The following is an 11,949-nucleotide window of genomic DNA, read 5'->3' on the forward strand; positions in this document are numbered from 1 at the left end:
CAAAGTATGAAACAAATTCGCCTTAAATTCTACCTCGAATATGCCATAAATACAGCAGTTTCGAATATCGTGACCGTCCTGTTGATTCTGAATCTCTGTAGTGAAATAGACAATAACGCCATTTTTTTACTTAGTGCGTGCGATGCATTTTCTTTGCGCTGCTATAAAGGTAACCCCGGCGCTGGGCGCTGTTTAATAACCTTACACGATATGTGTTGGGTCGCTGGTGCAGTTACTTAAAAGGATACCTCAACATCGGCACCCCCTCCTTCCATCGGTAATAATACACTATTACAGTATCCTCATGAATATGTGTCTGTTGTGTCTGTAATTTTCCTTTCATCCTGCCCTTTAATATCCTTGTTAGTTGAAGTACGGTACCGTACCGAGTACAATAATCATACTATTACTAAAAAAATCTAGGTTGGATCCTCTGGCTCTGCTTTGGATATTTTGCTTTCAAGTGATGAGAGTGTAAAAACAATCAAAACGAACAATTCATTACTGGTACTGTGAAAAATGGTAAAAACAAAACACTTGGCAAACACATGTATTAGAAATTGTCAGTAAATGTTTGGTTGACTTTAATCAATCAAGTGAAGGGAAGAACCCTCATCTAGTTGCTGAACAGGCTTTGATGAGAAGCACCGTAGAAGTAGAAGAAGTAGAAGAAGATGTAGTACATATTGTATCTAGTTCGCAGGTTACTAGGTTGCATACCAATAGAATGAAATGTTGCCAAAAAAAAAAAAGAATTAAGAAATACATTTCTTGGTTATTTATCTATTTTGTTTATCTTTCCAGATGCAGAGAGAGTCACAACTCACAACATGAGGCAACCTGTGATCCTTGATATTGGAAGTCGAAGTTCCAAGGTTGGATTCGGTGACATCCACAAGCAGCATCCAGATGTAATCTTTGACACAGGTGAAGTCTTCTCTGATCGCAGTCCTGCTGCAGGTGTGCCGATGGTAGAAGATGGCATCGTAACAAACTGGGACCAATATACCATGGTTGCTTGCCATGCCCTCGAGCACAAGTTGGCAATTGATCCGGGCACAGATCACCCCCTGTTCCTGGTCGAGAAACCAAACCTTGAGATCAAGGTCAGACAGAATCTGGTGCAATTTGCATTCGAGCAGCTTGCTGTTCCGGAGTTCTACCTCGCGAGTGAGCCATTGATGGCCCTGTATTCCGTCGGCTTGGCTTCGGGTATCGTACTGTCTTCAGGCCACTCATCGTCATGGGTATCTACTGTTCATGAAGGTCACATGCCTCCTTACGGGTACGTGAACTTGAACTTTGGAGGACAGGCTTTAACAGAGTACACAAAGAAGTTGCTATGCACTGAGTTAAATCAAAAAGTGGATGACACTGAAGCTGAGGAGATTAAGTGCAAATATGGCAGAGTTCAGACTGCACCCCTTAAGAGCGATACTTCAGATTTTAAGAAGGAAGAATCAATTGGGCAACAACTTGGAGAAATGCTTTTCCATCCAGGAAAATGCTGCAAAGGTAAATATGAGGAATGGATTTAATAAACCAAAGTAATGGAGATCTGAAGTTTGATTCTCTCTAGTCTTCAGAACTTAAACATGTTTCATGCAAGCTACAGTAGCTACAGCTGCTACAGCTGTAGATATGAAGTTTGTTAGTATGTCTTTTTCTTCTTGTTTAAACCTCAGCAAAGTAATAGAATATGATTGAAATTTACTGTTCAGAGTGTTATAACCACAAGAATAGTAGAGGGCCCTCTGAAAACAGCTGCTGGCCAGACAAGGGAGAAATAAATGAAACAGATAAAGTCACACAAATTGTAAATATTACAGGGTCTTGAATTGATAGAATTTGATGAAATAAGAGAAGATGTTTACTGAGGTCATAATGGAATCATGCAGATCCTACCCAGCTTGCAAAGTAAGGAAAGATATTACTCCTGTGAAATCATCGGTGTGCTTCTCTTGATCAATCATTTTAAGAAAAGAAAGAAAGAATGATTTAACTAGGAAGTATGTCACGCATACGCTGTACATCAGATTTAAATTTGGATTGAAATAACAATTTTGTAATGTAATTTGGGTCCACTGATGATTTTAATGGCAAAGATGTTTTGTGTCAAAACTACATATTTTTAAATGGATATTAAGTAGTATGTATCATCAACAACAAAAGAATAGAAAAAGAAATATGTTCACTCTGGTAATATTATATTCATGTAGATGATTTTGTCCTGTACTGAGTGTGGATAACAGAATCTGCAAATATAGCAATTGTCTGTAAACTTGGAAAAGAAGAAAGTCTTAGCGACTATAAAGAAGTGTCACAATGATCAGAAAGTACAATCTCATACTTACATGTCAGATGATATAGCAACAACAAAGATCGAAGATGAGTTAGTCGTCTTTGAGCTTTTCAGATGTTTCGTACTGAAGTTTATGTTTCCTTTGGCTTATGTGTGTGTTGTAATCAGGTTTCCACACAGGTGTTGAACGCTCTGTGTACCTCACTGACGAGGAGGATGAGTATGAGCCAGTCTACTTTCGTCATGTTATGCTGTGTGGTGGCACAACAATGTTACCTGGGCTGATGGAGAGATTAGCATGGGAGATCAAGCCCCCGGATTATCTGTCTTGTGGGGTAAGCCTTGACATCACAAGCATGATTAAACCTGCCCATAGTCATATTATGATTTTGATTTGTACTTTGTGGCACTAGGTTGAAGGGAATAATCATGCATTAAAAAAATCAGTGGACACTTTGTATTTGTGAATGCATTTCAGTTTAGTGACAGTGCTGATATACCCGATACAACAGACATAAAAGAAAGCGAATTGAGTATAGGCTTGTATCTGCATGTGTTGTGCATGTATATTATGAACTTCATGTTTAAAGTAGACTGTGGATACAATTTACGTAGAAGCTCTGGTGTTTTTGCCCTCTGCAGTTACTTTGAATAGTCATCTAATTCCTGCATCCAGGAAAATCTATTTTGTTTCTTCTATTCCTTCAAATTAACTTCCATCTTTTATTTCGTAAGATTCTTGGAGATATTCTTGGAGAGTTAACATTTATAGCAATGCCTTTCCACAAGACCATGTATTATTTTACGGTACAATGTAGTAAACTGGGTAGGCATGTTCAAATAAATTCACATGCTAAGTTTGATTAGTAAATATCTATAAAAAGCATATGTTGTGTACCAAAATTTGAAGCCTTAATTTTCCTATGCTATATTCACTGCTGAAATTTCAAGAAGGCAAAACCTAATTATAAGCAGAGTGATTTAAAACATGACAAAATCCTGATATCCAATGACATACATTCTAACCTAGATACAGTACTCTCCGCGTTTAAACGGGTATCGCTTAAACGGGTACTCCGTTTAATTGGGTAGTAATGTCAAAATCAATTCCAATGCACATCAAAATTACCTGATAATCGGGTTGCCTCTCCGCATAAATGGGTAAACAATTTCTTCTAATCTAATTTCTACCCACTTTCTATCGCAGATATAACACTTTAAGAAATCATGAATGTCAAATTTTCCACTGCTAATCGCATTCTCTGCTTAATTTGAAAAGAAGACCGATCATTTGGGGAGTGATTAAACATGAAAACACATGTACCAGTACCGTCTTGCCACACGTAAACGAACATAGCTGGCACTCACAACTGCATAGACACCATGCAGCTGCATAGACATGCAGGAGTTGAACACACTTGCGCTCCACCCTTGCTCCGCAACAACATTCACAATACAAATGTATGAGAAGTTTGCAAAGAAAATCAGGCCATGCACCAGCTCCATAATTTTGCTTTTCTTCAGTCACTTCTCGCAAAGTAACTCAACGTTCTACGTGACTAGTGCACGCAAAGAGACGTGTTCATGTCGGAAAACGCCTGCGTGTTAGCGAGGAGTCTATAGTCAAATGACAAAGTTAGTCCATAAAAAGAGTGTAAGTTATTGCTCGAGACTGAGCAAGTGTAAGGTATGTATAACGTGCTGTGCAAGCACGCGTTTTAAGCATACAGTGTAGGTGTTTGGTGCAGTGTACAATGCATGTACATACACATTGTGTGTGTCTATTGTGAATGAGACGTGTTCTACTGTTAATCGGGTACTCCGCTTAATCGGGTAAGAAACGCTCTGCTGGAGCCTACCCGATTATGCGGAGAGTACTGTACATTGTAGATTGTTTTAGTGAGTAATGATTTCTAGAATGCCACACATTGAAATTATCAAAAACCCTGACTTTCAGGAGAATTTGTGCCTGATGGCAATATGCCATTCAGTGAATCATTGTGAAAGAGTCTTAAGTTCATGTACTTCCATTTGAAGTAAATGTGTAATTTTAAAGTGTACGACGCTGAAGTATAAAATTATGTTTCTTCCTCGTTTTGTGTGTGTATTTTTGTTGGTCACCCATCGATGATGCAGGTTCGTATCATCGCTCCTCCATTCCGAAGGAATGCGGGCTGGATTGGCGGTTCCCTGGCTGCGTGTCTTCCAACGTTCCGGCATCACTGGATCACAAAAGAGGACTACGCTGAGTTTGGAGAGAACATCTTGTGGCGGAAGTGTTTGTCCTACTAACTTGTTCGTGATTCTGCCCATATGGAGGAGAAGATACTCCAAAGGGAACATGGTATCTCACAAATGCAGTGAAATGCAGTGGCACAAAATCAGTAGATCTGTAAATGTTTGGCACAGATTGCACAAATATGACAGAAACATTGTGACCATTAAGCCGATGAGGACAACATGATTATGCTACTGTACGCATTTCCCATAGACACTTGCCAGAGTATACTTGGGACTCGTCCTCAACGGGTTAAATCATTAGAATTAAAGTCAGCAGACCACTTTAAACTATTGCCTTAGTCCCTTCGGTGTGTCATTGCTTGCATGAACATTAACACATCTGCATAAGCATGAAATAATACAAATTTCATATTTTCATAATCTTATACCTCCTCATGACTCTGCTCGAATAATTGCAAACGTGATGTGTTATGACTGTAATCATAAGACTCAGGATATTCATTAATCTGTACAAGTCATGGTGAATGCATTATTCAAAACTTTAAATGAAGATTGTGCTCAAGGAATTCATGACCAGCAGTTTCAGCTCCAATAGGATATATGTCTGATGGCCTACTGACATTCAATCTGCTGTAAGATTCTTGCCACTGAACTTTTACTGGTGCTCTTTTTTATACCCTGATACCATTTATAGCACTCTTTCTTGAGATAAGTTTCACTTTCAGAGCTTCATCCCCGACTCTTGTCAAGCACACACAGAAATATATTAAAGTGTTAGAAAACTGGAATTGGAAAATTAGAATTGTAGTGTCTGTGTGTTTGCTCTTCAATCCTACAATGCATGTATTTTTCATATTTTATAGGAATCATCAGGTAGTATTGGATGTAAGTTCTTTATTCAGAGTAGCATGCTCTGATGTCCCTTCTCTTGCCTTGCGAAAAATTAAGTGCAAAAAATTAACTACTCTTTTGTAGGATGAGCATTTCATTCCATATCCAATTCAATATTGCCAGGCTTAATATGTGGTATGAAGTGGATTTGTGGTAATATTTTTATTCATTGGTGTTTTTTTTTCCCTACTAGTCTTGATTAAGACTACCTTGTTGGCTATTAGTAATGTTTTATGCGGATGTTGCCTTGTGATGTATGGGATATCATCATGACTAAACATGGGAGGAATATTTGTCCCTTGTGATTTCATCCAATTTTTTTTTTTATTCAGTGAATGATGCAAATCTAGAGCCACTGGAGGTCACCATTATTAAGAACATGTATGTGTTGTCACTAGTCACACAATTGTTTGTTTTTGATTTTGTTTTTTGTTCTTTTTTCTGTGAATCCATGCAATAAGCATTGTGTTTTTTCATACAGTACAGGGTCTTCCTGTGTAACAACACAGTCATGAAGAGCAAACCTAAGTGATCATACTATGCATGGTTGTTAGGGTAGAAGAGGGTGGGATATGGGTAGTGACCTTCTTCATTTATGAATGGGGGAAGATTTTTTTTAAATAGTGCAATATTTGATTAACAGTAAATATACCCAGAAGGGTACTAGTATTAGGCTGTGATATAGCCAGTAAGTGATCCGATCTACACAGTCTGAAAAAGGGCTAGATGGCAAACTATGTGTCATTTACTTACTTGTCTCATGTGTTTACCAGAACAGAATGTAAATTCGTATCTAAAGGGTTCTGAGTGCTGCTGAAGGAAAGTCAAAAACTTCTCAAAATGTTAGTAGATTTGTAGACATGCAGTTTGTTATCAGTATATACCTGTCAAAACATTGTAATGGTAATGGTATTATATTAATGTTTGCCTGTCAATTCATTATGTATGTGAATATACACATGCATATGTCCTAATTCATTCAACCTTTCAAATATTCAAACATTTACTCATTTTGTAATTTTTTTTTTTCTTCAGAACATCAATTTCTGTAAATTTGATGGCGGGTAATATGCGTTATGATTGTGACTCAGTCACAACTGGTATTACTTGTACTCATTGTGTTCATGAAACATGACAGAATCGTTAATTTTTCATATGAGGCAATTCCATACAAGATGTGCAGCAATGTGCCAAACCCAAGTTGTCTTGTGCCATTTTCAAAGTGGTTTTGTCTCAACTAGTAATGGTAGTCTTATTTAGTTAGTTTTGCCTTTGAAACACTGTTCAGTAAATGTCTGTGAATGTGAGAAGTTGTTCATATAAGTTCTATAGATGCTTAGTGTTTCTTATCACTGTATTTGGTAGCATCCTTTGAATCTCAAAGGTGTTTGAACAGAACTATGCCTTCTGTGAATATCCTTACAAGAGCATTGACATGAACATATCACAGTCAAACCTGTTTAAAAGACAGATGACCTCTATACACATGTTGGCTGCTGAGTGAGACACAAATTTTAGCAGGTGGAAAATTAACTAAATGATCACACTGCCAACACCCTGTTTTGGTGAAATACCACTATTTATTCTTTTCGTTGTTGTTGTTGGGGGGGGGGGGGGGGATTTGCAGGATTTAGTATCAAAAATCCTCTGATTTGCTAGATATATAGCTGATCCCTAAGTTGCCAATGCAGTTGAGAAGGTAAGTTTTTATTTGTATTTCAATCTAGAATTTTTCACATTTTAGTGATTTTTGTAGTCATTCATCAATATGGGATATGCAGTAAACTTTGGATTTGTCACTCCGAGGAGAACTAATTGATACTTTCTGATATGTCTTACTTGACTTACTTTGACTATATCATCCAAACATACATTCAGAATCACGAGACAAAAGAAACGCGTTCGCACAGAATAAGTTATGTTGCCAAACTCGTGTAATATCGCAATGCGCATGCACAACAGCGATACATCACATTTCTTCCCCCCCCCCCTAGATAAATCATGTTGATTGCACATACAAAATAATTGTCATCAATATAAAATAATGAACACAGAGTTCATATACATGTAGTTTGAATAACGGAGTCCATTTTCATTGTGAGTCCAATAAGAGTCCAAACATCCAGTTCACACATTTTTGAAAATCACAAAGCCTTTCTCCAAGTACCGGCATTATCAAAACTGCAGGTTCAAATTTTTTTGAACTTTAACTTTATTTCCCATAATGCTTTTTCTTTGCCCAAATTTATTATCCAGTCAGAAATAAATGATTTTGAGGGTAACCAAAAACCTTAACAAACAAATAGATTTTCTTTTTAGGTTGAATAAGTGTTTTTATTCCCAAATCCATAATATACCGGTGGGCGTCTATTTCTCCTTGGATACTGCTTCCTCTGCTCTGCCTCATCGTGAACTTCCACTGGAGTCTTCGTTGTCCGACGACAACCTCGACGTCGTACGTTAGGGGCCCGGTCTTTCGGATCACTCAACCAGGAACCCACCCGGAGCGAAGTTTTTTGCGAGAATTGTCTCTCCGATTTCGAAGTCGTGGTGGTGCCGGGGACGCGAATCACCAACCTGACGCGTGGTGACATTTTTGTCTACTTTTGTTTTGATGTCAGGTCTGACTGCATCAAGGCGTGAACGGAGATGGCATTTCATCAGGAGATGAGACGGCACTACGCCTGTTGTAGCATGCGGGGTTGTCCGATATGCGAACAAGAAACGGGCTACACGAGTTTCGTGGCTTCCTCCTGAGAGTTTACGAAGTCCTGTTTGCACTGTTTGCACTGCCCTTTCTGCGAGTCCGTTTTGTAGCGGGGTGGTACGGGGCACTACGGATGTGCTTGATCGCATTGTTTTTCATGAACTCGGCGAATTCTGAACTCGTGAATAAGGTGCCATTGTCCGACACAAGTACGCGCGGTAAACCGTGTGTAGCGAATGTTTGCCGCAGGCGATTGATTGTGGCGCCTGATGTCGCCGACGTCATCACATGTGCCTCTATCCATTTCGAGTGCGCATCGACCACGATGAGGATCATTTTGCCTTCGAACGGTCCCAGGAAGTCGATGTGCAGTCTCTCCCATGGAGTACTCGGGTACTCCCATGCGTTGACGGGTGCTTTCGGCGGAAGACGCTGATGTGATTGGCATGTAGGGCAGGACTTTACTTTTGACTCGAGGTCTTTGTCGATTTTTGGCCACCACATGACACTCCTCGCCATTGATTTCATGCGCACAATGCCTGCGTGTGAACCGTGCGGCTCCTCAACAAGTTGTGCTCGACCTTGAATGGGGACGACGACGCGGGATCCCCACAGCATGCATCCATCTTGAATGCTCAATTCGTTTCTACGACAGCAGTATGGCTTCATTTCGACGTCATCGACGGTTTCGGGCCATCCTGCCATGACGTGATGTCGGACCGGAGCTAATACGTGATCATGATTGGTCCATGCACGGATTTTCGTTGCTGTAACCGGTGTGTTGTCAAGCGTCTTCATCAACATCACAGTTTCACCTGGCAGACTGGCAATAGGAGCGGTAATGTTCATGGGGAGACGACTGAGGGCGTCAGCATTGGCGTTAGCCTTGCCCTGCTTATACACAAGGTTGTACTCATAGGCAGCGAGAGTTATGGCCCATCTTTGCACCCGCGGAGAGGCCATTTGTGGTATGGCCTTATTTTCTCCTAGTAGTCCGAGGAGAGGTTTGTGATCGGTCACGATGCGGAACTTCCGTCCATACACATAGTGACATACTGGTGAAATTTTTTAACTCTAAACATCACTGCCAGTCCTTCTTTGTCCAATTGAGAATAATTCCGTTCGGCGGAATTCAATGTACGCGAGGCGTATCCAACTAATTTTTCCGAACCATCCGGCATCGTGTGGGCGAGCACTGCACCCACTCCATACAGGCTGGCATCACATGCCAGGATCAACTCCTTGTCGGGATCGTAGTATGTCAAGAGCTGAGACGATTTGAGCAATTCTTTGCTACAGTCGAAAGCTTCTGTAGTATTCTTCTCTCACACGAAGAATGACTATATGCACACAGAGCAAGTTTGCAGTGGGTCTAACTTTATTGATGTCTGACAGCCAACTGTACTTCTGGCTGGTATTGTACAACCTATTTACAGGTGGGTATAGTTGATGGACATTGTATACAACATATGGGTCGACATATGATCTTATACAGTATCCAATTATCCAGTGGTCATCTAAGACGGTCTGCCTGGACTACTTGATCTTGCTTGAGCGTGCTTCATTAGTTCATCTAACTACTTGTGGTCGCCAGCCTAGTCTGGCCTGGCTGTCAGTGAAGACACTACAACTCCTCCCTTCTTAAGACTGAAACTAAATCTAAAGTTTCAATGGTTGTATTTACATGTACAGTGAACAATTAAACCTGTCTAAAATAATCTTTCTTACACACATAGTTCCAACTTGCTTTTTGGTTTATATACAGGGTATGTACAGACAAATATAATTGGTTCTTATAACAAGAACAAACTTTCGTTATTCTGCTTTGTGTTTCGAATCTCATTGTTAGATTCAATAACTTCCAAAATGTAGTTTTCATACATGTTGATACCAAGCTTCTAGTGTGATGATCATTCATACGTCAAATACATGTTCTCAATTAAATCAATTCTTCAGTGAGTTAATTTTGACTTTCTCTATGATCCATGATACACCGTACATAATACACTGTATAACTGAAATTCCTGTGCTACATAATAATTCTTTAAAGTTGCAGCAATGAGTGAAAAGCATACATTTGATCAATTATCTTACATTTACCTCCATAACAACTGATTGAAACCATTTTCTCCTTCCACAAAAGTTAATCCTATAACCTCGTCAAACATTCCACATAATTACATTGTATTTATTTGTTACTCCACATAAGTACAATTACTTTATGTATTCAAATTGTGGATTCTTTTGCATAGTCATGAATCCCTTCTACAAAGTTGACTCCTATTTTCAGGATACCTAGCTCAGTTGCTGTTTGTTTGCCGAGCAGCGCTGGGCCATTTTCTTTCAGCACATAGAACTCTGCCTCTATCGGCTGTCTATCTGACACTTTCACTTGGGTGGAAAATTTCCCTAGCAACTCCAATGGTTGCTCTGAACCATATGCAAACAATTTCTTGTCTGTTTTTTTCGGATTTACACCTGATTCTCTTCTCTTTCAGGGACTCCCACAACGAGCTATCAATGATGTTCACTGATGCTCCACAGTCTACAATAACATCAATCTCAAACTGATCAAGAGTATAACTGGAATTATTTCGTACTTACAGTTTGGAGCACCTCTCACATTAAAGGAATATTCATCATACTCAAACTCATCCTTATTGTCCTTACTGCTCTCGTGAACATTGTGTATCCCCGTTCCACACTTGGGGCGACCAACATTCTTTACATTGTTCACATTTTTTGACTTGCAGCATTTCGCAAAGTGTCCCTTTTCTTGCATTTGTTGCAAGTTTTGTCCTTTGCTGGGCAGTGCGCATCCTTGGCCAGATGTTCTTCTCGGCCGCAGCGGTAACACTCTGGTCCCGGTCGCCTGGCGGCTCCCTGCTGGCGTCGGCTATCCATCCTTTCTCTCTGGCTCGATGATGATGACTGTCGTCGGTTAGAGAGCACATGGATACCTCCATGCTGTGATGACAATTGGGGGGCCTGCGTCATCTGCCTTGTCTGACTTTCCGTCAATTCGATGGTGGCTGCTATGGTACGCAATTGGTCGAGTGTTAGGTCATCCCCTTTCTCAAGCAGTCTTGCACGGATTTTTGGCGATCTGCATTTCTCGATCACCTGATCGCGAATGCTCTCATCTGCATTCTGGAAGGCACATGTTGCTGCTCTCTGTCTCAGCCTTGTAACAAACTGTTCACTTGTCTCTCCTTCCTTCTGGTTTAGACATTTGAACAAGTACCGCTCGTACGGAATATTCAGTTTCGTTTGAAAGTAGCTGTTCATCTTTCACTTGTCCTTCTCATATGCATGCTGCGTTGACTCCTCATCACTATCAGGAATCGCAAAGAAAATGTCCTGCACTTCTTGTCCGGTGCAGTGTAACAGGAGTGCTCTCTTCTGCTTGGGGTTCTTCACCGCTTTCCCTTCTGCAAACAATTCAAAGGACCTCAGCCATCTTGTCCATGACTGGGCGATCTGAGCTGGATCACCGTGTGGGTTGAAGCATCCCACAGCTGGTACATCAACCTCTTTTAATGCTGCCATCCTCACTTGTGGATCCCGAGTTCACAGAATTTCATTGAATCGATCCAAATCTTGCAGAATTCAATCAAATGGATCCTTAATTCACTGAATCTAATCAAATGAGTCCTTAATTCACTGAATTTAATCAAATGGATCCTTAATTCACTGAATTTAATCAAAAGGATCCTCGTCGCCACTTGTAGTATTCTTCTCTCACACGAAGAATGACTATATGCACACAGAGCAAGTTTGCAGTGGGTCTAACTTTATTGATGTCTGA

General features: G+C 40.2%; 2 protein-coding genes across 2 annotated transcripts; one reads left to right on the forward strand and one right to left on the reverse strand.

The window, feature by feature from the left end:
• Nucleotides 1–825: 825 nt before the first annotated feature.
• LOC139735070 (uncharacterized) lies at nucleotides 826–5,409 on the forward strand. The gene is made up of 3 exons (XM_071645842.1): nucleotides 826–1,515; nucleotides 2,471–2,637; nucleotides 4,439–5,409. Exons 1-3 carry the CDS (start codon nucleotides 831–833, stop codon nucleotides 4,592–4,594), a joined length of 1,008 nt encoding a protein of 335 aa, XP_071501943.1. The 5' UTR covers nucleotides 826–830; the 3' UTR covers nucleotides 4,595–5,409.
• Nucleotides 5,410–10,874: 5,465 nt separating this feature from the next.
• On the reverse strand, nucleotides 10,875–11,429 carry LOC139735116 (uncharacterized). The gene has a single exon (XM_071645886.1). It carries the CDS (start codon nucleotides 11,427–11,429, stop codon nucleotides 10,875–10,877), a length of 555 nt encoding a protein of 184 aa, XP_071501987.1.
• Between the last annotated feature and the right edge of the window lie 520 nt (nucleotides 11,430–11,949).

The sequence above is a fragment of the Diadema antillarum genome, unplaced genomic scaffold (genome assembly GCF_040938485.1).
Source record: "Diadema antillarum isolate AM-2024a unplaced genomic scaffold, OU_Dant_1.0 seq00000563_RagTag, whole genome shotgun sequence".
NCBI classification, from domain to species: Eukaryota; Metazoa; Echinodermata; class Echinoidea; order Diadematoida; family Diadematidae; genus Diadema; species Diadema antillarum.